Source organism: Trichoderma gamsii (assembly GCF_001481775.2).
Source record: "Trichoderma gamsii strain T6085 chromosome Unknown Scaffold_47.2, whole genome shotgun sequence".
In the NCBI taxonomy this organism is placed as follows: domain Eukaryota; kingdom Fungi; phylum Ascomycota; class Sordariomycetes; order Hypocreales; family Hypocreaceae; genus Trichoderma; species Trichoderma gamsii.
This window is the reverse complement of record NW_020171384.1, coordinates 63750-91542: the sequence shown is the minus strand read 5'-3', so window position 1 is coordinate 91542 and position 27793 is coordinate 63750. Positions and strand designations below refer to the sequence as shown.

Genomic DNA, 27793 nt, shown 5'->3' with positions numbered 1-27793 from the left:
TCATGTTAGAGCCGGTGTTGCGGACGCCTCTATGCTATCAGCGGCGTTAGGGCCGAGATACTTGAGGGCTTTAACGAGAATGCGCCGCGAATGAACGTTCACATCTGCAAGCTCAACTTCGAATTGGTCTCCAACTCGGACGTCCTTGACAAGAGCCTTGTGATTCAAGCCCTCGATATCCATTATCGCATTCAGACCGAAGAAATCCACTCTGCCAATGCAGCCCTGCCGCCAGCGCGAACTAACAGTAAATCGGAGCTTGCGAGGTGCGGTCTTCTCGAAGCGCCATGCACGAACAAGGGCGATGAGGATCCACTCGAGGATGCCGCGAGAGACTGTGCGCGCCATCTTCTCGCGGACCTCTAACAGCGGAAGGGTAGTCGCGAGCTGGGTAGAAGAAAATGGCAGAATGTCATCCAAATTATCAGTCTCCGGATCAATGGTTCGCTGAGTGGTTCGTTCGTGCTGTAAGGCTGCATGAATTTGCCAATGGACAAGCAAGTCAGAGAAACGACGTAGCGGCGATGTGGCCTTGGCATACATGTCCAGCCCAAGGAGGAAGTATGAGCCTGGTTGACTCGATATCTCGATTCCGCCAGTAAGTCGAGCCAGTTCTTGTCGTTGGCTACCGCTTGGCTCAATGCCCTTCCTGATGAGGGGGTAAATCTCCTTTGTAGCGTAGCTGAATGCTTCATCAATACCATGTCTAAACTTGACATTCCTTCGGTAGGGGATTGGGATGTTGCGAGACGAACACCATCGTGCCGCAATTTCACCAGCTAGGACCATGGTGTTAGAAACAACGGAACACCCCGTAGATGTCTCGTAAGCGGCTTTGATATATGGATCAGTTGGCAGAATTTTTGATCCGTCTCCTTCCTCAGGAGTGTCGTGGAAAGTCACTGAGACAGAAGGGCGAGGGAAAAAGTATGGCCACGCTCCTTTTCCGAGGCGCTTGCTTTTGATAGCCTCGGCGAGTTGATACAACAATAATAAATCTTCTTTGCCGGATGAGTTCAGATCCCGGGCCGCAATCATTGGACGATTCAACTGCAGTCCTCCGGATACTTCAGGCTTTCCGACGACGAGACTGTAGCTGGGGACGGGCGGTGGTGCTGGCTCTTTGCAGAACTTAGATACGTCCTCGGGATCCAAGTAGACGACCTTTCCGAGTGTACTTGGTTCAACCTTGAAGTCTAGCAAGTCGCCAGCTCTGTTGACTCTTGCACTGAAGGTTAATGCTGGGCTTCCTGACTTGAGTGAAAATTGACTAACAAGACCATCAGAGGCATAGTCTTTGGCGTTGTCATCTTCACTCAGGTTAGAAGGTAGCATGGCTTGAAAGTGTCCAGGCAGATATATATTCTCCGGAATCAGCTCCATGTATTTGCACAGTTCAGAGTTTGGCTTAATACTTGACGCAGGATCGGCTGCGTGAACGTGAAGCCAAAACTCGTCTGGGTTTTCTGTACGTTCCAATGAGATACCGTCATCAATGACCATCGTCGACGCTGCGTCAATACAAAATATTGTAGACTGCCCATGTTCTCGCCTGTAGCCCGCTGCAATGTCCGGCCGCTTAGATTCTTCGACATTGCCAGGAATATCTCTCTCTAAGCCACCACCCCTGGTTATTGTGACGCTTGGAAAACGGACTTTGTAACGTGACGGGATCTCCCATGGAGGTATGATACCAATTTCTTGCAAAAACGTCCATGCCGTGCTCTGGTCGAGAACGGTATCATCGTAAAGTTCGAGGGCGCGAAGAATCAGGGCGCCGTGGCCGTGAAATTTCGACCCGGATTCGAAAAGGTCATAACTCGCCCACCATTCCAAAAAGGCAATGATATCCTTGCTTGACGGAGACCACTCCGTCTGTGATAGCTGCATAGCGTCTCCGGGAGCAAGGGTACCATGTGGCGTCCATTGTCGTCTTGAACGGCTCTCCAAGACTGCTTCTCGTGCCTGGAGAATGAATTTTCCGAGTATAGTCTCCTCAAGCTCATGTGGCTTTGGCGCCCTCAAGCGTTTCATGTTAGTTTCTGTGTAGTCACGGACCATAGTAACAACCTTGTTGATGATTTGAGAATGGCTCTGAGGGAAAATTTCGAACAAATGATCTCGACGATGGGCGTCGCTAGATGGGCTGAGTGGCCGAAAGCCAATCTCATTTTGATATAAAGCTGCATGGACAGCATACAGGGCAAAAGAGGGGAATTGGCCGCGAACTTTGAGAGACGCAGGCAGTAGTATATCGGCAATCTCAAAAAGGCTCAGATACCTGGCTTGTTGCTGAGTAGACAAAAATGTTCTGACTGCATCCAGCTTTCCGAGGTTCTGTTTCTGCACAGCTTCTGCTTTGAGCCTAAAGTCCATCATCTTTTGGATAAGCTGAGAGCCATCATCGCGTAAGGGGCCCTGTTCGTTGCGGCGCAGTTCTTCAAATTGTTCAATTGATGCCTTTCGTGGCAACTTTGCCATTACAGGCGCCAACTCTTCCTGTGTGGCAAACTTGGCCACCGTGAAGAGCGGAGAATAGCCCATGCTAGTGAGCCATCTGCCATTGACAGCATAGAAATGGTTTCTTTCTCCAAAGTACCCAAGGTAAATTGCAAAGAGGGGCACGCGCGAGCCAGTTTGTCTGAGATGGATGTTAGTGTTTATGCTCCTGAGGCCAGGCTTGCTGATTTCTTACTTCAACTCGACGAGATCACCAGGATGCCTAGAACTGTCACTAACAGCACCAACCTCAACGTCTTCGTCGCCTACATCGTCGCCAAACTCATCCGTCATTCCAGATTTATTGGGCCGCAGCTGGTCCATATCAGATGAGCCTGTCGATTGAGTTCGACTCAGGTCGTTTGAGACACTGCCGTATAGGATCATATCTGGAGGCATGCTATCAGAGTTGTTTTGGTTGTCTTGGGCAGCCCATAGCCGCAGCCGTTGGCGAATTGGCAAGTATGGGACATCTTGAGGCGTCAACTTCTGCTTAGTCACAGATTTTGGTATGTGAGATTGCCCATATCTTCCCCGAGGGTGGGATTCACTAGTAGTGCTCGCCCAATGCTAGATGGACAATGTAAGTTGAAACTTAACGACATGCCAACAAGTACAAAACTCACCACTTGAAGGCTTGAAAGAGCCGTCCTTGACTTATCAATAAGAGGTCGATTTTCTGATCCTTGTTTCATGAAACGACAGCGGCCGCGAGACAAAGATTGCCGATAAACGGACTGGCAGCCTGGTCGGGGCAGCATGGTGAACATATGCTACCACCTATTTTAAGATGGGCTTGCGCAGTGAATTTTTCAAGCCTTATCTGATCTGCCGGGGATGTGGCGCCAGCTGTGGGTGACGCAACTGCCTATATCACGTGAATCTGAAGTAGCTGTGGCTTGAAAATCCCCGGTTTTCCCCAGCTCATCCAGGGGCGCTGGAGAATAAACTCCCACCAGCAACAAGCTTATCGAAAGCGCGTATGGAATAAATTGCACATCAGACAATGGCGTCCATGATGTCATTTGATGGCTTGAGAGCGGTGAAGAAATATCAAAATTGGCATTTTAGATCTTACTCTGGGCGAGCTGTATGAATTACGACGTACAAGCTACAGCAGTTCGCATTACTCCAATAATAGCAGCTTCCGCTGTCTCAGACATTCGCTCTGTCTCCAGTGATTGTCCTGGCAACATCGCAGAGCAGAAGCGAGCCCACGCTTGAGATAAGCAACAAGTCGCCAATTAGTATTTCCACTATCTTTGAGACAAATTACAACATTTCCGATGTATATACCTCCGGCAACGGAAGCCAGAGTCTAGAACTCGTGATCTGAGGGCAAAGTAAGGTAGGCTTGAGATTCAGCCATCGGTTCAAAGCAATGTCGATATATTATTTCTCGCTTGAAGCAACCCAAGCGAATTATGAGTGAAATTTAGCTTCTGACTGTCCTTGCAGATCCCCCAATTCGCAGCAATTTCATTAGGCAAGGCAGGTCCGTTCCTTGCTCTTGCATCAAGCCATACCTCCTAAAAATGGCAGCAACGCTGGCCAAAACCAAGAAAGCTACAAGGATCGGAAAATGCAAAGGAGGGGGAATCTCCTCGCTTATTTCGCGCACAAATCTCGCTGACTTGGCTGTACCGCAAGAATATAATGTGCGCGCCGTAATTAATTTGATAGGCATCTGCTGTTTGCTCAGAGTATATTGTTTTCCCTTTGAACGCAATTAATCAGAGTCCTACTTTGACATCACAGCCTCTCGCCTGAATTAGGTAGAGGTGAACGGCGCGAACGCTACTCCGTGGTCTCTCACCACCCGCGTCGCCCATCGCCGACTTTCCTCATCCGGGAGACACCTTGGAATATCGCCCGCCTGTAATTCGTCCACACGGCTCCACGGTATGCCTGCTTGCATCGCAAATTGAGGACTGGCTTACCAGGGGCCAAGCCAAGCGACCCTTTGAAATGGCAGGGGTAGGCACCCATTCTGCAAATACGAGAATTGCCTGAATAGTAAGACTGCTAGCGAGCAAGCGGCCATGATTGGGCAGAATCGGACTGGGCTTCTCGAAGCAGAATTGGCGCCCCTTTCTCGAAATGAGCCTTTTTCGCAGCCCAGCAGCCGAGCCTCGACATTTGCTGCCGCTTCAAGAGCCAGCGCGACCCCAAGACATCTTAAAACGGGACCCTTGTCAGAGGGGAAATGCGGACTCTAGCTAGGGTCAGCAGAGGAAAGGTCCTCACGCATTGCGGAGAATCTAAGCTTAAAATGGTGCAAATGCAACCTACCGCTCATTTTAGCTGGTGGTTCACGACGTGCGCTAGAAGACCGCCACGAACGACCCCAAGACTTGCGCGATGAAGAATTGCATGGGGACTCTGTCAGACCTCGAGCTGCGGCTGACGCCAACACCGACATCAGAAACGCCGACAGACCGGCCGCCACACCTACTAGTAGGCAAGGAACGAAGCACGAACTGGGCCTAAAGAGGTGCGAGGCGTTCTGTGCCTGGCCCGCTGAAGCGCCAAGCGGAGTGGGCAGATGCAGGAACAATCTCGCAGGCTAGTCTAGCTAAGAGTGGCTGGCCAATGAAGGCATGGGCGAGATTGGCCAGAGGATGAGGATCGTCGCTCTACTTGGACGTCGACCTGCTTAGTGCCTAGTGCCTAGTGCCTAGGTAGTACCTGTCCCTGCTTCAAGGGAGGGTTGAGCGCCCGGCCAGAATCTCAGATGACAAGACGATGCTCATCTCCCGGCATAGAGCTGATCAGCCACTCATCGCCGGTCACCCGCACATGTCGTAGCTTGTGGACCCATGGAGTTCCGATTCCCAATACGAAGAACAGCCTCTGCTCGGCCGACTACCGCCGCGGCTGCGGCTCCCTGTTGACGAGCATTCCTGTCGCTCAGTTCTACACAGCTTAGCAGCCTCAATGTCGCAGCGCTGTCCCATTGTTCATAACACAGCTGCCTACTTCGTCCATTGTCAGTCTGTACAGGCTTTTAATCCAAGCGGCCGTCGCCAATTCGCCCCTTTCAAGGAGCACTCAAGCGCAAAATGGGGATTGCTTGGCCAAGCTCCACCCTCTCCTATTCGACTACGAAAAGCCGTCTTGGCCTAGCAACGACTTTGTATTAGCAGCCGCCGGCGATGGACTCAAAGGTGACCACAGTGACTCGTCCTCTTTCCACCCCCCTCTCTTTCCACCCCTGTCATTCCTCCTCTAACTGGGGCAGTACCTCGTCTGCAGCGGAGGATTCCACAACCAGCTAGGTATACGTTCCGACTGATTGTTGGCGAGCACACCCCGTAGCTCACAACAACGAGCCATGCTACCCGCCTCCACGCGCACCGCCCGTACTCATAATAATGGCCGGTTGCCCACCCAGCCCGCCGTTCCCTTCTTCTTTTCTTGTTCCCTACGGATCGTCAAATCGAGGTCTTGAAGGAAGTTGCTTCCATTCGCTTTCCTCCTCTTGTTCTCCAGCAACCAACTTACCGCTTCACTCTTTCAGCGGGCATTCTTTTTTTTGTATTTGATATTCCTAATAGCCGAAAACCTTGTATTCATAATGAAGGGAACAATCGCCGCCGCCGCTGTGGCTGCCTTTGCCGGTGCTGCCACCGCTTCTCACGGCCACCGCCACGCCCACGAGCTCTTCGCCGCCAAGCGAGCCCAGACTGGCGATGTCTGCGTCCCGGGATGCACCACCATCTGGTCGACCGTCACCGGCGAGCCTACCTGTATGTTGATCGGCAACGGCATTGCCCAGCAGTCCTAGATGGTCAGCTCGAGGTTTTGGTATAAGTGTATGCTAATCTGTCCCATAGGGGTTCCTGCGCCTCCTGTTACCTCTGCTGCTCCTGTTGCACCTACTACCGCTCCTGCGCAGCCCACCACTGAGACTCAGGCTCCCTCAACTTCCGAGGTGATTGTTGTTCCTGTCCCGACGCCGACTCCCGTCTCCTTCTCGACTCCTGGAACCTACACCATCCCGGCCACCACCATCACCCTGACCGAGTCCACCACCGTCTGCGGTGCTACCTCGACTGCGGTGCCCCCAGGAACTCACACTGTTGGTGGTGTCACCACCATCGTTGAGACGGCCACCACCGTTACCTGCCCCGTTGCCACCGTCTCGACCAGTGGCACCGTTGTCACCAGCGTTATTGTCCAGACCACCTACGTCTGCCCTGCTGCGGGAACTTACACCATTGCTCCCATCACCACCACGGTCCCGGAGTCTACGGTCATCGTCTACCCCGTGCCCACCAGCTACGCTCCTGGTACCTACACCGCCCCTCAGAAGGTGGTCACCGTCACCGAGACTGGCTATGTCACCTGGTGCCCCTTTGAGAGCTCTGGTCTCCCCACTACTCAGCCCGCTCCTACTCCTACTCCAGCTCCCGCCAGCTACCCTCCTCCTGCTGCTGCTAAGCCTAGCACCTCTGCGCCGGTCTACGTTCCTCCTCCCGTCGTTCCCAAGCCCAAGCCTTCCCAGGCTGCCCCTAAGCCTAAGCCTCAGGCTCCTAGCGGTGGTCTCACCGGCAGCAACGACCACTACGGTATCACCTACACTCCTTATGAGCCTACCACTGGAAACTGCAAGGCCGCTTCTGAGGTCGAGAAGGATATCTCCGACCTCAAGAACGCTGGCTTCCAGGTTGTCCGTGTCTACTCGACTGACTGCAACACTCTTGAGAATGTTGGTGGCGCCGCTAAGAAGTACGGCCTCGATCTGATTCTCGGTGTCTTCGTCAAGGGTGACGGCTGCAGCTATAACACTCCCGATATCAAGAGCCAGGTCGACGCCATCTCTGCCTGGGCTCAGTGGGACATTGTGAAGCTCATTGTTGTGGGTAACGAGGCTATTATGAACAGCTACTGCTCTGCTACTCAGCTTGCTTCTCTGATCACCACTGTCAAGGGCAAGTGCAGCGGCTACACCGGTCCTTACACCATCTCCGAGACTCTCAACATCTGGCAGCAGCCTGCTGTTTCTTCCGCCATCTGCCCTGTTGTCGACGTCGCTGGTGCCAACATCCACCCTTACTTCAACACCGCTACCCCCGCCTCATCCGCTGGTGACTTCGTCGCTGGTCAGCTCGAGCTCCTGAACAAGGTTTGCTCTGGCAAGGAGGCCATTAACCTGGAGTGCGGCTGGCCCAAGCAGGGATCATGCAACGGTGCTGCCTGCCCTGGCCACAGCCAGCAGACTACTGCCATCCAGTCTATCCGTGAGAAGGTCGGTGACAAGACCGTCTTCTTCTCCTTCGACGATGATATGTGGAAGCAGCCTGGTCCTCTGGGCTGCGAACAGAGCTGGGGTGTTGCGGCTGCCTTTTCCATCTCAGGCATCTACTAAACAGATCAAAAGTCGGATACGCAGTGCGCACGATGGATTCAACTACAGCTAAATGCCGTATGCGAGTCTTGTGGTTTTGTTTTTTTTAGGACAATTGCGCGGTAGTTCTGTATATGAGGTCGCCATAGGTCCGGGTGTATATTTTGCATCTGATGCTAATGCTGTAATTAATTAATTATTCCACGAGCGTGTTTCGTAAGCCGTGATAAAGTGTGCCGCGTATCCATGTCAAGTGCACACCTATGTAATGCTAATTGTGTGTAGGCGTAACATGATTGTGAAAGAAACTCTAGTCTTTCGATTCACCCGTAAGTTTATTGCGATTCTTCTTTTTTCTTGTAGAATATTAGGTCACATATTAGCCAGAGATCCTTGCAAATAGGGAACTTTGATAATACCTAATAATCTCGATTTCTGGCTAACAGCTATGCGTGCTTCTTTTCATTTACCCTGTAGACAACCGAAAATCTCAGTTTTGACAATGCATATGATCATGGATTGACACCATTTGTTTCAAAAAGTATTCAGCTTTGTTCTTAGTTCTTTTCTTTTCTCTTCTTTTCTCTTAAATCTATTTTCAAATGCATGCAATGGCAGGCGACTTTACATGACTAACGTGTTGTACCATTTCTCATCTGTAAAAAGATTCCCACTCTGATTATCTCAAACTCACCTATACACTCTCTCACCACACCAACATACCATATCACCAAACAAGCCAAGGCCCTGTGAAAGAGTTCAAGAGGACAAGGTAAGAAGAAAAAGAAAAAAGAGTAGGAAAAGATCAAGAGCCAATTCGTCCTATATGCCTGTAGTATATACCATTGTGTATTTTTCTTTTGGAATACCACCATTGCTTTGTTCCTAACCTTAAGCTACATATATGTATCTCCCTCATTCATCTTCCTAGCTAAAACACTAGAAACGTAAAATTGGACATATGACTACATTTCGACCACAAGGCAAAAGAGACAATCCTGTCTCATGTCACACGTGGAAGAAGTTGAAAGTGAAAATGAGAACAAAATAGGATGAGTGAGAAGAAGAAGGCTAGAATGCAAATAAGAAGATCGCTTATAATCCGTACTTGAAAGTCCCCGTGTATCTGACTCAAGTGTCATGCTCAAAAAATCCTAACAAAATGAAAAGAGAGAGCAGAAAAAAGACAAAGAAAAGAAGAAAATGGCCAAGGGATGTAGTGCAGTCTCAGCCTAGTAAGGTTTGCTACTAAGAAGGCCTCGCCTTTTTTTCCCCCATGTCTTGTTCTTTTCTTTTCTTTAAACAAGAAGGGAGGGCGCCTGATTTTCCCAAAACCACGTGTCTAAGTTTTTTGCTTTCTTGTCCCCCCCCCTTCTTTTGAACACGTATATATAACAACAAGGGGAATAAATAAAATGAGTATCCAAAACATGCAGAGATGTAAAATTCATGAATTCCGAGGGCAAATCCGACTATAAGCAGATCCCAGGGCATAAAGACATTCCAGGCTTCGCCTTTCAATAGCTGTTTGTGCCAGGTGAGAGTGCCAAAGATACCATGCCAGAGGAAAATGAAAAAATGCAGGCTAAAATGGGTCGATCTTAAAAGGAGGTCAAATAATGAGAATGAATAAGAAGTCGTCACAGTCATAGGTAGAGGAAAAGTGAGGGGATGAGAGGCGTATGTGTGAAGTATGTACAAGTCGGACGGGCTTCCTGAAGAAGTGATAGGAAGAGAGGGAGAGAAAGGCGGGCAATGATATGGAAATTGTAGCTTCATCACAGGATTGGTGTTATAGTTATGCAGCTGCGTTGGTTTAAAATATACTGGGGCCATCCATGAGTGGTGGTGGCCGGCTATGTTGCCAATCATTCCAAGTGGCTGAGGATCCGTTGTCCTTGTACTTGTTGTCATCGTCGTTGTTGTTGTTGTTGTTTTTGTTTTTGTTGTTGTTGTTGTCGGCTTCGTCGCCTTTGAGCGGTCGCCGCTGTCCTGCGGAGACGGGCTCATCAACTCCGTAGCTACAGCGCTCAAACTGCAGCAGCCCGCCGCGGTGAGCGTCGCAGCAGAGAACGTTGAAATTCTGACCCTCGTTGGTAAATGCCACGCCGCCAATCTCACCAAAGATGTCGATGGTTTGCTTAGAACGGAAAGTGCCGGCATCAATCAGGTGGATATAGTCGGCTTCTTCGGCAGCAGCAAGGATCGGCTTGCCGCTGCCCGTTGGTGAAAAGCGCAGATTTCGGACACCGGCCATCTCAGTGTTTATTGTGTAGATCGGTGAGATTATGCCGCTTGAATTCTGCCAGCGTCGAGCGTCCCAGATCTTGATAGTCTTGTCTTGGAATCCGGTGGCAACTGTCCAGCCATTATCTGACCAGTCGCAGGCAAACCCGTAGTCACGGTGTCCATCCAGCTTCTGTAGGATTTCTCCCGTCTCCGCATTGGTGATTAGAACATTTAGGTCATCGCCCACAACGACCCTCAGACGACCATCTGGTGACATTGCCGAGCAATTTAGCGCAAAAGGGTATGTAAAAGTAGAGGTGAATTTTTCTGTCCGAAGGTCCATGAGGCGGAAACGATTATCATTGCTTGCGATAGCGGCAGCGGGACTGTCGGATCTCCTCGGCTTGTATATCTTGATGTGGTTGGTGATACCGCTGATATTAGTAGATATTTGCCCCTCGGAATAGCTCCTCCTGTCTTCATTGCTCAGTGACTGCAGAAAGTAGTCGCCGCCGAATGTACCACTCATCAACAGGCCGCAGCCGGCATCCAGCGTCGAGATTGCCGGGCCCGTCATACCAGAGAATGCGCGTAGATCCATGGCCAATGTGGTCTTTTTCGTCGCCGTATTCATCACGTTTATGCCATGGACGCTGGGGTAAAACGCTTGTGTCCGAGTGGGACAAGCAAGAACGCTCCGGAGCTGGAAATGGGCAAGACTAATGTCTCGTCGAACGTCCATTCTGTAAAACCTAAAGAAGTTCTCGGTTGAGGGAATCTTGTTTTTTGTTTCAATCTAGTTTTTGAAGTAGATGGTTAGGATAAAACCTCGTTTTCATTTCATTTGGGGAGTATTCTGCCATAGAAGACTTACGTGAATATCAGAACCAGGTCTGTTCACATAGTTCCTGTACGTTTGTCGACGAATTTCTCTGGCGTAGTAGCGGGCCGTGTTCATACTGTCCCAGTCTAGGCCTTGCATATCACAGCCATTGGCGCGCAGGTCTCTGTAATGAACACGCTCCACTCCGCTATTGGCTTGCTTCAAGACTCTACGGATACCCGGCCGAGGTAACCTCAAGGACATTAGCGGGACGTTTCCGTAGGCCCAGGAGCGTAGGAAGTCGACTAGGCCGTAGTTTTCGGATCCCAATATGCTCGGGTTTGGGTTGCTCATGTGGGGTGGGGGGAAAGGATCGTGCAGCATCTGCTCCTCATCTTCATCAAGTGATAGCTCGTCTGCCGACAGGGGATTCTGGAGTAGTATATTGAGGGCTTCGTCGAGCAATTCTTGTGGCATATTGGCCGGTAACGGCAGCTGGTCGCTTGGATGGAGATAGTGTGCAAGGCTGGGTACCGAGGTTGGTGGCGCCTGTGACTCTTCGTCGCTCATCATTTCGTCTTCGTCATCTTCATCGTACTCTTCATCGTACTCCTCATCCTCGTCATCCTCGTCCATTTCTCCTTCGTCATCAGCCAGTCCATCGGCGTAGTGTTGGTTGTAAGTTGTGCTGGCCTCAATCATGTAATTGCCACCAATGACTCCATTCATGTGGCTGACAGAAGCTCCTCCATCGCCATCGCTATCGCTATCGCTCATCTCTTGGTCGAAAATGTCATCCATTTGAAGATGGTGTTGGGCGGATGTGTATGCGACTCCGTATGAATGGTTGAGGAATGAGTTGGTGGGAGGCTCTAGTGGGAGTTGATTGCTACCAGAATCGCCATCGACGGGTGCGTTGTAGAAGCTGCTGCCTTGGGAGTGCTCAGCAATATGTGTTTCGAGCTGGTCGAAATACATATTGTCGCTCGTGCTGTTCCCTAGGGCATACTGCGCCTGGTTACAACACAAGCGATGTTCGTTATCCTGCTGCGAGCAGTGGTGGAGATTGGGATGGTTACTGTACTCGCCGTCGTGGCCGTCGCAGAAAGAGTTTTCGGAGAGCTCGCAATCCAGTGGCAATGAGAGCGAGTTGGGTCGCATGACTGTCCGCGACAACAGCAAGGCTCGTGGCCAGGTGTTGCGGGACTGCGACAGGGACACGCGCTACGGGCCTGCGTCCCGAGCTGTGCCTTGTCCCGGCCTCGTCTTTTGCTGCCGACGGTGGCTTTTTTATCCCCTGGTGCGAATGCACAGGCAAGGGAGGGGGGCTGTCGCTTCTTCAAACCAACCTTGATCTGGTGCAAGCCTCCAGGCTGTCGGATGCGCTACTCTTTTCCAACCTCGTAGATGAGCTGCTGCCCTTGTCTTTCCGACAGCAACCTTGCCACACTCTTCTTGGTATAATCCCGATGTGTCCCTCGCCCGCCTCCCAAGGTTCTTGGACGGGTGGTGGCGACAGCGACAGAGGTAGTAGTAGTACCTAGTAGCAGCCGTGGTAGTATACCGCTCTTTCTCTGATGCTCGTGGTCTTTCAGCCGCAGACGTCCGGCCTGATTCCTACTTGACTCGCTCAAGCACTAGCCTCTTGGGACGTTTGCTTCGACTGCTAAAACTGCAGCTAGCCGCGCTTTCCCGGCCTCTGCTGTACAGCTATCGCAGCCTCAGCTAAGAGGGAATGGGATAGTAAATATTAAAAAGGTGAGAATGGGCGGGTAAGGATGTATGGCTCGCGCGCGTGGGGTCGAATAGCCGGCACGGCCCAATGGATAATAAACGGCCGTTGGACGAGATGGGACGCGAAGGCGAGGATGCCGCAATTTAGCTCCCTTTGGCCGCTTTGGTCCTTGCTGTCGCCAATAGTGATGCCGGAGAGGGCCTGATGGGCTGGTTAGGATCGCAACGGGCGTTGAAGGATTGGCTGTGGTATGGCAGCGGCAGAGGACATGTGATTAGCGGCAGAGGAGTGGCGGCCGTGGTGATCTGGGGATGGCAATGGCGATGAAGGGCGAGGATGAGAGATGGAAGAGATGGAGAGATGCAGAGATGCAGAGACGCAGAGATGCAGAGATGAAGCGAGGGGGTTACTAATAGCAGCAGCAATACTGACCGATGAGTGGTTTCCACGTCCGCCGGTGCCAGCAGCCTCGTGTGCTCCTGCTGGGCAAGCTGTGGTGTAGAAGCGAGGTGAAGAGGCCGTGGTAGCGTCGCCCAGAAGCTGTGGATAGACTGCCAACTTTAATACGGCCCGCGGCCGGACCTGATGAGAAAAAGCGTGTGCTCGATGGCCAATCTGCTTTGGTGCGAGTCAAGCCCCCTCCCCTCCCCCAGACTTTGTGGTGCTTGGCCTGTCCTATCGGTCTGCCGGTCTGTCTTGTACCCGGAACCAGCGCGCAGCTAGACGAGACAGCCCGCCTCCAATCTCGAGTTACTACGACTCAGCAAGTCTGTACATAAGGCTGACGCTGATGGGCTGGCATGGCACGGCATGGCATTCAAACGGCACGCCTCTGCTCTGCTGCGCTCTCATCTCTTTTCTCTTCTCTCTTCTCTCTTCTCTCAAACACCCAGTGCGCCTGTGGTGATTAAACTTAGCGCCGACTGCGGCCTGGCCGACTCGCGAACAGTTGCAGTGCAGAGCAGAGCAGAGCAGAGCAGAGCAGAGAAAAGATCAGAATCAGACACATCATATGTGCCGTCTGCTGGTGAGCGCTTTCTCCGAGCGATGCTAAAATCGGCGCCAAGCCGGGCAGGGTCCGTTGATAGACACCAGCCAGCCAGCCTTGAGGCCCAAAGGTCACAGGTACCGCGCCGCAAAAACTACCGACTTGCTTCTTGAGGGGACGATCCCCGTTCTAGGCCAAACGCACGCCATAGCAGCTCGCTGTGAACTGGACGGATCCCTGCGGGGGCGGCTGGCCAGGGGGACGAGATTGAGTCCAAGGAAGCTGAAGCCTGTGCTCTGTAGACGGTACCTTGGCTGGGTTGACCGGGGTCGCAATGCGCTTCGGCGCCTTGCAGCGACGTGCTGTCTGATGTGTTGTTGTAGTTGAGTTGCCTGCCTATCTCGCTGAGGCTTTCAACTTGCCAAGTTGCGTGTACTTAACACGTGCAAAGCCCGACGCATAGAATCCGGGCTCTCATGGAGTGTTGCACAACAGTAGCCGCACTACGGACTCGCACACGGCATTGGCCAGCGGGCGAGTGGCGCCGTGCTTGTGCTTGTATTTGCGGCCTGTCCCAGCATCAGTCCAGTGTGTACTGTTGTCAACCAAGTCAGCATCTCATCGCGGCGATGGGGCGACGGTCGCGAAAGTCTCTGGGAGGGATTCTGGTGGCGTCCGGATATCGCTTCAAGGCCGTCGACTCGGAGCAATGCGTGCGAGGAGTGCCCGATGCCATCAAGTTGAAACCAGACCTCGACTGTGTGCTGGTCTGAGCGCCATGGCTTATGCTACAGCGCCTGCTGGTTTGCTACTCTAGGCCGTCTGCGAGTGCTGGTGCCGCAGATGATCGGCTTCGATGATGATAATCCCGCTACAGTGTATACGCTGGCTACTGTTCAGTGGCCAGCACGGCGTCTGCTGAGCAGACAGTGCTCTTGGCCCCCAAAACGAAGCACAGGAGATACGTCAATTCCGATCCGGGTGCTGTATGGCGCACTGGGACAAGGCAAGGGAAAAAAAGAAGGTCCCCCAATTTCTCCGCTGCGGGCTGTTTGGCCAAAACCTCCAACGGCCAACATCGCTCATCTCTCACATTCTGACCCTCTGCTTTGGCTCCTCTCGACCATGGATGCTCGTTAGCCTTGCAACAGACACGGCATGATAGTGCTGGTCTCTCGAGGCCTGATTCACTAGCAGGCTTTGTGTGAAATTGCCGCATGCACGATTTGCATTGCCGGGATTACACACTCGGTACGCCACGCCATGTCGCTCATTGGTCTGGAACTCGTAGCCTGCAGCGGTTGTCGCTGCCCTGTACAGGACTGATATGACTGAATGCGAGGGACGGGCAGCCGAGCAAGGCAATCATTCACAGACATGGAAATCCACGCGGCAACCCGAGAGCCCAATCGAACGACAATTGCGTACTTGAAGGCATATTTGGACTGTATCGGCTTACCTGACAGACAAACAGCAACACCAATTTGGGAACCGGCTGACTATGTGATAATGTACCTACAGTATATCTTGAGTCCCTAATAGGGCTATTCCCTTACATTCAATTCAGGCAATCCGGACTTCGAAGTTGTTGCCGGGGAGTGATGCAGCTCAAACCGCAGTGGGAATACCCAGCACTACGGAAATATGCATGACAGCCACCCGCTCGCTGCCGCTCGCTGCCAAACGTGCTCATCCAGGAAATGGTGACCGGGCGAAAACGAGCAGCAGCACTGCTATATGCCAGCATTCAGAAGGCCCTGCAATGGCCGCGGCTCATCTCGATGGGGGGATGAGATGGGATGATCAACCGGACTCTCGCTCCTTCAGCCTTGGGTCTTGGCCACCATGCTCATGGTCATCCTCGTCTTCCCCTCCATACCCAAAAGCAGCAATCTGCTGCGGCATCAATGGGCTGGGTCGTCGCCCAACGACCAAAGACGGCCTTTGTTGGGCTTCTCTGCATGTGCATGTCTTCCAAATCCTCCGCACCCTGTGCCGGCATCATGTCATGCTCTATCACAAGCGCCTCAGGCTGCTAAATTGGCCAGCCAGCGTCTCTCAACCTCGAATCGTACCAAGGTGTGTGTACTTGCTGCTACAGTAAGGATACGCGACGCTTCGGCCTCGTCCAGCTGAGAGGGTCTGGTTGCATCCAAAAGGCATTAGGGGCTCTGCCTGCATGCAGGATCCACATTTCCCTTCACCGGTCGCGCTGTAGTTTGTGATAGATGACCTATAAGCTTGCCCGTTTTAGCCCCCTCCCCTTCTCTTCTGCCAGCCCGTCCATCCATCACCACGCAGGGCAGCCTCTTCTGGGCTGTTTGGCCCGTCTGGTGGCTGAGAAGGGATGGCAGAGAGGGGACGCTCCCCTGGCTGCTGCTGTAGCCGCCGATGTTTGCCACTACGAGTAAGGTGGCGGCAGCAGCAGCAGCAGCAGCACGGTAGAGTCGACTTGTTTGTATTGTACATAGAGTACATGTATACCTACACAGAGACCAACCTGTATGCGTACCTTATGAGAGTTCAATAGTAGTTTCGATTCGATTCACTCGCTGCTTACTCTTGACCTTTTGCGTCCTGCGTGGTGATACGCCCATCAGCTGTGAAAGTCGTCCGGAGTCTTGTGGCACTCCGCAATGGCTAAAGAATAGCCTTTCGTATAATAGCCGGCGGCCTTTGACTGATTGCTCGCATTTTCTGATGCCCACTACACACTTAACCTAGCAGTATTACGGAGCACCAAACGCACGTATAGTAGTATGGGGTAACAGTCTGCGGAGTACGGATCGAAAGGCAAATACTACAAGTAGGTACTTACAGCGCCACTAACAAAGGAAAAGAAAAACTGAGGAAATACCTATCACAAAAAAAGGAAACAAAAGGCCAATTTTTTTTTTTACCCTCCTTTGCCGCGTCTTCCTTTTGGCGTGTGTGCCTTGATTCATGCAATCGCGGTTAATTTTCTAGCCTTCTTTTCTTGGGCTTTACTTGTTCTCGTGTAGCAGCCACTCCCTTTGTGAAAGCCCAAATCAAGACTCCCTCGAGAATATGTAGACTTGCAGGTGCATGGCCGACAAGCTTGTCCACGAGAAAAGAAATACCAAGGTAGACTGCGCTGTACAGATAGTAAGTAGTAGACTACTAACCTAATAATCACTAAAAGCCTACGGAGTAATATTACCTGGCACCTTATTCGTGCCATGCCAAGCCTTCTTGTCAGCAAAATCTCTTCTCTCGCTGGCCCCATACACAGATCCAATCCCGTGCAAAGTACATGTAGCCAGCCAGCCCGATGCGGGATTCTGCATGGCCGCATCAAGCTCACCCATGGCACCATTTGCCGCGCATACACACACTCGCTCAATTCGTCTTCTTTCCTTATCTCTTAGAAAGAAAGACGAAAGAAATACTATCTACTTCTGAATCTAGGTGCTACATAGGTAGTTTTTGATTTGCCAAGGCAGCTGAATGCTCAAATTGGGGGAAAACGGTTTTACCCCCAAACAAGACATTGAAAGCCCAAATTGGTCTCGTTTCATCACGATCCTCGGCCGTCTCGGACAGCTTTTCTTGTAAGCTATAATGACCTAAATGCAGCATTTTCTGATACGTGCCCAGCAAAATCCTTCTTACTCGTCTTGTCGGATCTTGGCTGTTCCTGTTTGGCCTTGCCGTGTAACCGTTGGGTACTAGTTCTCTATACGAAACACCTACCTCTCCCCTCTCTGCCTTTGCCCATTCACAATCTCTTGGCCTTGGTTAATCATGGATACTCTGCGATGACGAACAAACCAAAGCTCTCCGCGGAGATTCATCAATTGAATAAAATTTCGCCGTATCTAAGATAGAGATACGATTTGCCGTATTCCGCTGACATTTGTTCATAACAACACCTACTCTAGGTGTTTGCTTTCAAATCAGCCTTACCTCATTTTCCATGTAACGGTATATATCATATCTATCATATAGCGTCACTATTTACTACCTAAGGTAGGTATCAATAATAAGTGACTCCCTTTCCCTTGCAGCCACAACCGTCATCTACCATTTCCCTAAAACAGGAAGCCAGCATTCACGATTTCAAGCAAAGGGTAATCTCCTGCTCCATTCACTTCATTGCGCATATATGACACATCACGGAGCCTAATCCCAGTCCCTTTTGGTTAATTGATTAAATATACTAAGCACTTCGTAGTATCTCTATATATATTTCTTCACGTGTTATATAAACAGGATGACCAAAAGATCTTCTTGCCTGCATCATCTCACATTATCTCAGCATGTCATTACCGATCGTCTCTACGCTCGAGCAGTACCTAATATAATCCAGCACAGACACACGGACATAAGAGCACAAATAGGGCAAGAGAGTAAGAGATGCTATAGAGAACGACATACATGTAATCAATTCCAAATTCATTCCCTTCACGCTATGGAGCAAATAATCCTCACCCACCCACTCTAATACGATCTTTAAATTAAACAAGTAAGAAAAATCTTGGTAGATAGGTAGGTACACCATACGTACGTACCCATTAGGCCTAATCAATCAATATACAAAGACGACCAGGCCGGCTCGTCTCATCCCGTCCCGCCCGCCGGCCCGCCCGTTTCTGTCACGTCACTGACAATCCCGAATCCCCTTGCACCACATACAAGCATCACAGTCTACAGAAGCGGCAATATCACCAAGATCAATGTGCATACAAATGAGCAGTAACAACAACGACAACAACATTTGGTTGTCTGGGCTGTACTAATAGCCCATCCCGTAAGACGGACAGATAAAACTCCACCTCCCCAGTCCCTCCAACTAAACCCCCAACTTGCCATCTCACACATCCCGCATAAACAAGAAAAAAAAGAAAAGAAAAAAGCTTCTCAGCCTATTAGACTGTTCGCCCGCTACAACGTGCAGCTTCCACTTGCTGTGAGAAAAAAAAATAGGGGGGTCGGTGGGCGCCACCACGCCGGTATGTTTTTCTTTTCTTCTTTTTCCCGGGTTCCTGTTCCCTCTCTCTTGTTTTCTCGTGCTGCCCTAGGTACATACTTGCTCATTCACACCCACATCCGCACTCTCTCGCTCACCGAGCCTGGTGCCTCCCCCCCTCCATTCTGAGAGTGGTGAGATTTGAGTTCTTATTGCATGTAAAAAGCGTGTGGTGTGTGTATGTGATGGCAAGGCTTACAAGACAGACCTAACGGGGCAGAACAGCGAAACAGAGAAAAAGTGAGAACAAGTGAAACAACAAGACCAAGAGAGCATTCATTACACGCTGGCGTGTCTCTATTACAAAAGCTGCTGCCAAAGCATGTCCGGGCATAACCAGAAAAAAAAAAGACGAAATGCCCAAAGCCGCCCGCCCGGTTTCCCCCTTTGCACCAAAACTTTGCAGCATCACGCGACTCATCAAATCTTTCCAAAGCTGGCCCTTTCATTTGTCCGTCCGATGCTTGATAACGCCTGAATCTTTCTCGCCCCCCGCAGCTGCGGCCTGGTCTGTCTTGAATCCCGTAGCCTCTACGCATGTGCCCGTTTTTTCTTTTCTTTTTTGGCTTTACTTTATTCATTCTAGATTCTCTACACTACGGAAGTACAAACGCTGGCCATCCCCTTTTGTTTCTCTTCTGCCCTTCTGGGTATGCCTACAGCCACGTGTGCATGCGTAGAGTCAGGAAAAAACGCCTTGCATGTTGGTCTGACGACATTTTCTCTCTCCCTCTCTCTCTCTCTTTCTTTTCCCGACGCCCAATGCCCGACGCTCTACTCAACAAATCACTTAGATGGAATTGACAAGTCTCCTCTCCGCTTTCAAAGCAATCAGCTTCTCTAGTGCCTCATCCACGGGGATCAGCGCTCCCTTGCTCTGTGTGCTCTGGTCATCTCTGTTTCGGATGTTGACGGTGCGTGAGCTGGCTTCCTCGGCTCCGACGACTACAAGACATTCCGTATTAGCAGTAGTTCCCATATAACCATATTACCGTAAAGTAAAGGACTAGATGTTACTTACCAAAGATGAAGTTGTACTGCTTCAGCTGTCCAGTGCGAATCTTCTTCTGGAAAGTGTCGCTGCTTAGATCAACGTCAATGTAGATGCCCTTCTCCTGGTAGATGGTTTGAAGCTCCTTGGCGTAGTCATTTACTGCGGGCATCACAGGGACTACCAGGACTTGACGAGGGCTCAGCCAGAATGGCCACTTGCCACCAAAGTGCTCGGTGAGAATACCAAACATTCGCTCGAAACTGCCCAGCACGGCTCTGTGGATCATGACAGGTCGGGCATAGCCGACTGGCAGCTCGGGATCGTTGCTGTTCTGGTTGGCGCTGCTCTCACCCTTGGCGGCGAGGTAACGCAGCTTGAATCGCTGGGGCAGGTTGAAGTCGAGCTGGATCGTACCGCACTGGAACTCTCGTCGCAGGGCATCGTACACGGTAATGTCAATTTTTGGGCCGTAGAAAGCACCATCACCGGGGTTCTCCTCCCACTTGGAATCAATTTTCTGGGTGAAGTTGTCCAGGGCCTCCTTGAGCTTGGCCTCAGCCATATCCCAGATGGCGACCTCACCAATGTATTTCTCGGGACGGGTCGAGAGTTTTAGCTTGAAGGAGAAACCAAACAGCCCGTAGACGCTGTAAAGGAAGTCAAAAGCGCCTACAATCTCATCGCGAATCTACAAGCAGTCAGTAATCAGCCTTATATCTCATTATGCTTGCTTAGCATACCTGGTCGACTGTGCAGAAGATGTGAGCATCATCTTGCTGGAAACGGCGCACACGGGTGAGTCCAGAAAGAGCTCCAGAGAACTCATTTCGGTGCAGAACACCAAAATCAGCCATCCTCCATGGCAGATCCTTGTAAGTGACATCTGAGTGGGCAAAGATTCTGCAGTGTCCAGGGCAGTTCATGGGCTTCAAGCCGTATGTCTCCTTCTCAACATCAAAGGTGAACATGTTTTCAGCGTAGTGTCCCCAGTGGCCAGAGGTCTTCCACAGGTCAGATTTGTAAACATTGGGGCTGATGACCTCGTCAAAGGCTCTCTTCTTGTACTCGCCCCTGATCAACTCCATCAGAGCATTGTAAATTCTGGTGCCGTGGGGCAAGAAGAAGGTGGATCCAGGAGAAACCTCGTCAAAGAAGAACAGCTTCTGCTCCAGACCAATCTTTCGGTGGTTGCGCTTCGCAGCCTCTTCAAGGAACGTCTTGTACTCCTCAAGTTGCTTCTTGTCAGGGAATGAAACACCAGAGATTCGCTGGACGGACTCGTTGGCGCTGTTGCCGAGCCAGTATGCGGCAGAGTTCTATAAGAGAGGCGTGAGTATATCTGTGTACGCAAGACTAAACAGCAACGTCGTTATGGCAAAACACATACCTTGAGGACGGTGAAAGCCTTAATGTTTCCGGTGGTAGGAACATGAGGACCTCTACACAGATCGATAAGAGGACCGCATCGGTAGACAGTGCTCAGGGTACCGTCAGGAACTCGCTGGTTGATGAAGTACTCCTTGTACTTGCTGTAGTTGAACATCTCGAGGAGCTCATCCTTGGTCATTTCGAGACGCTCAAAGGGCTGCTTCTCCTTGATAATGGAATTGGCGAGAGACTCCAAAGCCTTCTTGTCCTCCTCCTGAACGACTTGGCTGAACAGTAACAGTTAGCAGCTTGCAACTAGCCCAATCCATCCAAGGAAGATTATTCCTTACTTCTCCATGTTGGCCATATCGTAGTAGAATCCAGGGGGATCGGTGGTAGGGGGACCGTTGCAGAGGTAGCAGCCGAATCGTCTCTCGGCAGCCTCACCGAGAACGTGAGCCGAAGAGTGCCAAAAGACCTTCTTGCCTATATCAACCAGTCAGACCCGGTTCTTCATATAACAGTCTCCCGTCTTCAACAAAGGCATCTTCCCCCCATACATACCCTCTTCATTCTCGAAATCAATCAGCTCCAGCTTGCAGCTCTTCTCAAGCGGTCTCGTAAGATCCCACAGCTCTCCATCGACCATTGAGATGACGGTGCGTTCGAACAGTGACTTCGAAATGCCCCTGGCAATGGCTCCGGGGGTGGTCTCCCATGAGGTACCCTTCTCCTCCTTGCCATTGGGCATGGAAATGGTGATTTCCTCACGGGGCTTGGCTATAAATATGCCCAGACATCAGCAAGCTGGGAAACATAAATCATGGAGGCCATGATGGTGGGGTAGTTTGTCGCAGCAACAACGCACCAGCAACCTCGGCGTCTCGCTTGGCCTTGATCTTGTCGAAGATGGCAATGCGGTGTTGGATAAAATCGGGCAGAGCGGGGAGCTGCAAGAAAGAAAGAATTCATCAGTATCAATTGTCGTCGTCGAAGAAAGTTGGAGATTAAATCAAAAGCGCAATACCTCAAGTGAAGCCTTGCCGCCGCCAGCCTTCTTCTCCTTGGGCTGCTTCGCAGGTCTTGAAGGCAGGCTCTGGGCGGGCGCGCCCTCTGCCGCCTTGGGGGCATCGACGTTCTCGGAAGACATTGCTGGTGATGCTCTCTTTTTTGGTGTTGCGACACGGCAAAAGAAAAGAAAGTTGGCTGTTTGGCCTTTCCGTCCTAATGGAGGGGCAGGAAAATACCCTTATTAGCACATACTTTTATCTTTTAGGCGCGAGGTGGGGTTGACTCACAGAGGTTCGCGGCAAAGGTACAAGCGGCAGATCTTCGGAGTCTGGTGCCGGGGTGTTCTGAGTCAAAGGTGATATAAGATGGAAGTTTGTATGATGAGATGATTAATTCATCCGTCAATTCTAATTATAAACTTTCGTATCTCATTTGCCTTTCATTTAAATCCCCCTTCTTGAGTCACCAGTCATCTGCGCCTCATATCAATAGGGCCGGATATCGGAGCCATTGCAGTGATATGGAAGACTCATAGGCACAAGCAAGTAAAGTTCGTCTCATTTATATGAATTCGCATCCCAAAAGACTGGGTATCAGTTATCAGTGCCGCTCCTTTTTCCAAAAATTCCGTCCTAACGCCATGGAGCAATCTCAAAGGCGTTTGCCTCGCTCCTTATCCCTACCATAGCAGGTAAAACAATGTCCATCCCTTTCAGACCTCCAATCCACATATCATATCAACTCGAACACCATGTCAGCTCGTAGTATCTCACAGCCCATATCTGGTGACACATTCCTCTCTATGCGTCTCGAGACAGTCCAGCGCGCAAACCCTGGTCCCGCACTTCATGCATCGCACCCGTCCCCAATATCCGCACACCTCGCAGAACACACGCGTAGGGTAGCTGTCCTCCCACTTGCCTCTAGTCTCATAGTATGTCAGCGGTGGGTGAGCAAGCAGCTTCCTCAGCTCTTCGTCTGACGGGAGATCAGGCACGCGAGATGCCAGCAATGGATCGTTGTCGCCCGGATGGGCCGCTGGCGGTGGTCTGTACTGCCCGACCAAGACCGGGGGAAGATCTGCGTCTGCCATTGTAACGTCCTCTTCCTGTATGCCTGGTGTCGGCTTGTTGCTGCCGGTGGGTGTAGACGCGGCGGTGGCATCTCGTTTGTTGGCTGGTCGCTTGGAGCTCGCGTTGCTCGGTCGATTGTTACCCACAGCAGCCGGACCGCCCTCGACCTGCGCTTGTATCGCCAGAAAGTCGTCTAGGTGATTTGAAAACGTCTTTTGTGACTGTAGGATCTTTCGTACATTTGGTGTATGCTTTCCAGGAGCTGCAGCGCCAGTTTCGCCCATCAGCACTTTTTGTGTTTTTGCCTTGCACAACACTCCTGGCGCATTCTCACATACCTTTGCCGCTCTTTGCGGGTATCGGAATCGAAATGTCCTTTCCACCATCTCGCTCCAACGCCTCAATCTCCTTCCGAATCTTGGCTTCTTGCCGCGCCGTCAGGTCGCCGACCGTCACGCCCGCGGGTGCATTGCGAGCTCGTTTCCGGTTTGCTGGCTGCAGGGCGTTGGATCCGGGCAGTATACCAGTGTCAGGAACGTAGGCCCATCCGGGAGCCGACGTAGTTTTGGCACTAGCGAGTTCGATGACCCCGAAGTTGTTCATGGTTTCTTGGGGAATCGGTCGCGTGAGCTTGGCCGTGTGGGTTGAAGGTGGAGGCCGGAGAGTCAACAACGGGACATTGGAAATTGTATGATAAGCTTCCAAAGATTGGCAATGGAAGCTTATAGAGCTCTAGAGTACCATCCCGTCATCCACAGACGCGATATGCAGAGGCTCAGCAATAGAACGATCACACGGCAGTTGACGTCCGTGGGGCAAAAAAGGAACGCAGCGGCGAGAAAAAGCAGCAGCTCTGGGGAGCTGCCGGGCTATCCTCCGCCGGAACAACCCGCGCCGCTTCAGCTAAAAGCCCGTAACCCGCCGTGTCCGCAAACTGGGTACGTCTGCGATGATGTTGGAACTCAAGACCTTAATAGCCGCGGCCGATCCCAGATTCTAAGCCAGCAACAGCAAAATACCCTCATGTGAGCTTCCAATTCCCTTCGAGCTGCACCTGCGAACACCCAACCCAGACTTATTCCGACTTTCACAGTACCTTTTCTTGTCGAAGCCTCGAATCACCTTTTCCCTCGCCACTCGATCCGCCATGTTCGCAGCATCGTCATCAAGAATACTTGCCAGCGGCGCTCGCCGTGCCATTACTTCATCGCGCAGCTTCCATGCCTCAGCCCAGCGCCTGAACGATGCTGCGCCGCTACCGGCTAGAAAGCCCATGGGCGCATTCAGAGGAGGGTATGTCAGCGGAACGAGATTGGCGCAGCTATGATGCGACGAAATTGTAGATACAGCTCTTACTGACGGTATATACAAGTCTGTTCGGCTTCCTGTTTGGAAGTGTCCTGGCCGGCGGCGCCGTATACAGCTACGTCCTGCAGGAGTACAAGGCGTCCAACGAGCTCCTCACTGAGGACATTTACGTACGTCTACCTTATCTGCCTGCCCTGGGCGAGCTTGGCATTTCAACATGCTTCGCGACCATAAGCTCCCTTTTTCATCCACCCTCTCTACAGCTCTAGGGCCGTATGGATTGAATTATAGCTAACAAAGTCATCGACCAGACTCTCCAAGCCTCCGTCACTCGCCTGACAAACCACGTCAAGATCCTCGAGGAGAAGATCCAACAGAAGAGAAAATAAAGCCCGAAACGGACAAATAAAAAACAAAGCAAAACAGAATGACGCAGATCCATAGGGAAGGAAAATGCATTGTCATAAGGCACTGTCAAATCATCGTCAGTATGGCGGAAACGAAGCAGCATGATGGCAATTTCTTGTCTTGTCTTTCATAGCAAAAATAAAGCCTGTAATTTGTCACTCTTGACACTACAAAGTACTTACTCATACTTCTACCCCACAAAGCAGCAACAGTACGATCCATGTCTACTTGTAAAGGGACTACACACTTTTTTCACCGAGGTATAATCTACAAGGCAATGGAACAAAGTTTCTTTTAAGTTGGTGATCAAATTCAAATAATTTCAAAGCAATGCCCCTGATGGGTGTAAAGCTAGGTAGTATGCAATTGCTAGTACTTATTTAGATAGTCCATTAACCAGCGCCGACGTTCGTTTCGTCAAGAATCAAATCCCAAATTATACAGTTTTACTTAATCATTTTACTTTTTTGTTCCTTTACAGCTCATCGTGCTCGTCCTCGGCCTTCTTCTCCTCGGAGGTAGTCTCCTCAACGGGGGGCTCAGGGACCTTGACAATGGCCTTGTACTTGCCGTTCTCCTCGATGAACTTGACAAAGTCCTCAACAGTGCGGGCGCCGCTGTAGGTGACAGGGTTCTTCTTGTCACCGGCGGGGTAGAGCTTGATAGTGGGGAAGCCCTGGATCTCATCAGGGACGTCGTTGTTGGTGGCGTCAACCTTGGCAACAACAACCTTGTCCTTGAACTCGCTGTTGGCATACAGGCTGGCGAGCTCCTCGTACTTGGGAGCAAGAGCCTTGCAGTGACCGCACCAGGGAGCGTAGAACTCAATGAGGACATCCTTGCTGTCGTCAAGGACAATGTCGTTGTAGGTGTGGGCAACGACGGTGTAGACAGCGTCATCCTGGGTCTCGGGAATGGGCTCAGACTTGACGCTGGGCTCGATCTTGCCACCGGCAAAGTCGTCGACAAACTTGGCGACGTCCTTCTCCTTCAGCTCCTTCTCCTGGTCGAAGGGGAACTTCTGGTTCTTCTCAATGTCGTGGATGGCAAAGGCAGGGAACTTGTCGGTTTTGAGGTTGATGTTACCGGCGTGGGAGCCGAAGCTGCTGGCGTCGATGGTGGCGAAGTTAATCTTGCCCTTGTACTTCTCAGCGATGGGCTTCAGGGACTTGCTAAGCTCCTCACGCTCCTCTGGGGTCTCGGCGAAGATGTAAGCCAGAGGGATGCCGGCAGACATGTAGCCGGCATAGGTCTCAGGGCCGACCTCACCGACGAGGGGAGTGGCGGCAACGGTGGCGAATGACTTGATGGCCTCAGCGTCGAACTTCTCGGTGAAGACGTTCTTGCCCTCATCAAAGGCCTTGTAGAGGACAATGGAAGGGAACTTGACGCCCTCAGCCTCGGCAACAGCAGCATCGTTGACGCCACCGAAGAGGTAGGTGTCACGCAGCTCGTCGGCAACAGAGGTGAAGGTCTCGTTGGAGGCCTTGTCATCAGCAGCGATGTAGGCGACCAGGACAACCTTGTCGGCGGTCTTGAAGTCCTCAACGGTGTCCTTGGTCAGGACAGAGACAGCGGGAAGTGACTGCTTGACCATGTATGAGGTGATGCCACCAGCCTTGCGCTGACCAGTGTAAGGAGAGACCTGCTCAAGGCCACGGAAGACCTTGAGGGTGGGGTAGCCCTCGATGCCGTGCTCCTTGCAGAGCTCAGCCTCGTCGACACAGTCGATCTTGGCAAGCTTGATGTTCTTCTCCTTCAGCGTGGTAGCAGCTTCCTCATACTCGGGGGCGAGAGCCTTGCAGTGGCCGCACCAGGGAGCGAAGACTGGACATGACTATGTTAGCGGGGTCCATTGCCGGTGGCTGGCGGGGTAGAGGCAGAGCGTTCAAGTAGCAGAACACAGAGACGGATAGATAAAAGACTTACACTCTGCCAGGACGAGATCATTGCCCTTGATGAAGTCGTTGAAGGTCTCTCCGGTCAGCTGGGTGACATCGGACTCGGCAATGGCCACGCCGGCCATGGCGCCCATCAGGGCACAAGCAAGACGCTTATGATGCATAGTGAAGGACTGTGATGGGTATCTAAGAGAAAACAGAAAAAAAGTGGTGATGCAGGAAAAGAATTCCGTGGCAAGAAGATGGACGACGGAGGAGGTTTTGTAGGTCGCAGAATCTGTTGGCAGCACGGATGACTTAGACGCTCAATTGAACAAGTGTCCCTTTGGCCAGATCTGGCTACCAGTAATGCTGATGGGTTCAGCCGGTCCCTTGAACCACACCCTTCTCCAGCCTAAAATTGGGCCCAGCGTCCACTAATGCCGCCCTCTGAGGCAAGGCCGCTACAGCGCTTCCCAGCCTTCCTTTCCCCCAAAGGTACATTTTCCTGGCCATCAATCTATTAGCGGTACCTGGTCGCCACCTGACAAATCCAAAGTTTCACTTGCGGTTGCTCTCGCTAACACACTGTACGAGCCACCTGAGTTTGATGGCTTTCTGACCCGTCAGTTTCAATGCCTCGGGTCTGGGCATGATTACTATCTGATTCCTCTTTGCGCAGGGCCTTCTTAGACGACATTGCCGACTCAAAACAGGCCACATCGCTTCTTGCTTGCCGGATACATGTACATGTCGGTACGTGACATGGCCGCCGCGATACCAGTGGCACACAGCGCCGGTACTCCATAACAGCTGCCCCTCCTGTAGGCCTTGCCAAGCTCTGAGTGGAGGGCGAGCGCTAAGCCCCTGCTGCTAGAAGCCTCGCAGCGCCATCGCAGCCGCCAATAGCGGCTAGCGCTACGCTGGCCAAGAGGCTGTGGACGAGACAATCTGCAGGGCGAGCAAAGGCTAAAGGGTCGATACGGAGCACTATTGCCCACGGTGGCGTGTACTACCTGACATAGGGAGGTAGATAATCCTTTTGCTACTGCGGGCGGGATGTCCGATATTGGAATTCATTCGGGGTATTGGACGTTGTACGGAGTCTAGAAGAGGACACTTCGCCTGCTGTTGCTT

General features: G+C 51.5%; 8 protein-coding genes across 8 annotated transcripts; 3 read left to right on the top strand and 5 right to left on the bottom strand.

Annotated features, from left to right (window-relative positions):
• Positions 1-3269, bottom strand: TGAM01_v209500 (hypothetical protein; the record flags this gene model as incomplete). Its single annotated transcript, XM_018807886.2, has 3 exons — positions 1-2641; positions 2696-3069; positions 3126-3269. 3 exons carry the CDS (start codon positions 3267-3269, stop codon positions 1-3), a joined length of 3159 nt encoding a protein of 1052 aa, XP_018658924.2.
• A 2807-nt stretch (positions 3270-6076) lies between these two features.
• On the top strand, positions 6077-7870 carry TGAM01_v209499 (hypothetical protein; the record flags this gene model as incomplete). The annotated part of the gene is made up of 2 exons (XM_018807887.1): positions 6077-6248; positions 6336-7870. The coding sequence occupies 2 exons, from the start codon at positions 6077-6079 to the stop codon at positions 7868-7870; spliced, it is 1707 nt and encodes a 568-aa protein (XP_018658925.1).
• A 1795-nt stretch (positions 7871-9665) lies between these two features.
• Positions 9666-12062, bottom strand: TGAM01_v209498 (hypothetical protein; the record flags this gene model as incomplete). Its single annotated transcript, XM_018807888.1, has 2 exons — positions 9666-10874; positions 10953-12062. 2 exons carry the CDS (start codon positions 12060-12062, stop codon positions 9666-9668), a joined length of 2319 nt encoding a protein of 772 aa, XP_018658926.1.
• A 5030-nt stretch (positions 12063-17092) lies between these two features.
• On the top strand, positions 17093-17303 carry TGAM01_v209497 (hypothetical protein; the record flags this gene model as incomplete). The annotated part of the gene is made up of 2 exons (XM_024550566.1): positions 17093-17196; positions 17243-17303. The coding sequence occupies 2 exons, from the start codon at positions 17093-17095 to the stop codon at positions 17301-17303; spliced, it is 165 nt and encodes a 54-aa protein (XP_024404678.1).
• A 2101-nt stretch (positions 17304-19404) lies between these two features.
• Positions 19405-22126, bottom strand: TGAM01_v209496 (threonyl-tRNA synthetase; the record flags this gene model as incomplete). The annotated part of the gene is made up of 8 exons (XM_018807889.1): positions 19405-19559; positions 19636-20296; positions 20349-20924; positions 20996-21263; positions 21327-21462; positions 21541-21756; positions 21845-21926; positions 22004-22126. The coding sequence occupies 8 exons, from the start codon at positions 22124-22126 to the stop codon at positions 19405-19407; spliced, it is 2217 nt and encodes a 738-aa protein (XP_018658927.1).
• A 630-nt stretch (positions 22127-22756) lies between these two features.
• TGAM01_v209495 (hypothetical protein) lies at positions 22757-23663 on the bottom strand (the record flags this gene model as incomplete). Its single annotated transcript, XM_024550565.1, has 2 exons — positions 22757-23349; positions 23399-23663. 2 exons carry the CDS (start codon positions 23661-23663, stop codon positions 22757-22759), a joined length of 858 nt encoding a protein of 285 aa, XP_024404677.1.
• A 544-nt stretch (positions 23664-24207) lies between these two features.
• TGAM01_v209494 (hypothetical protein) lies at positions 24208-24637 on the top strand (the record flags this gene model as incomplete). The annotated part of the gene is made up of 2 exons (XM_018807891.2): positions 24208-24353; positions 24433-24637. The coding sequence occupies 2 exons, from the start codon at positions 24208-24210 to the stop codon at positions 24635-24637; spliced, it is 351 nt and encodes a 116-aa protein (XP_018658929.2).
• Positions 24638-25251: 614 nt separating this feature from the next.
• Positions 25252-26841, bottom strand: TGAM01_v209493 (protein disulfide-isomerase precursor; the record flags this gene model as incomplete). The annotated part of the gene is made up of 2 exons (XM_018807892.1): positions 25252-26603; positions 26706-26841. 2 exons carry the CDS (start codon positions 26839-26841, stop codon positions 25252-25254), a joined length of 1488 nt encoding a protein of 495 aa, XP_018658930.1.
• Between the last annotated feature and the right edge of the window lie 952 nt (positions 26842-27793).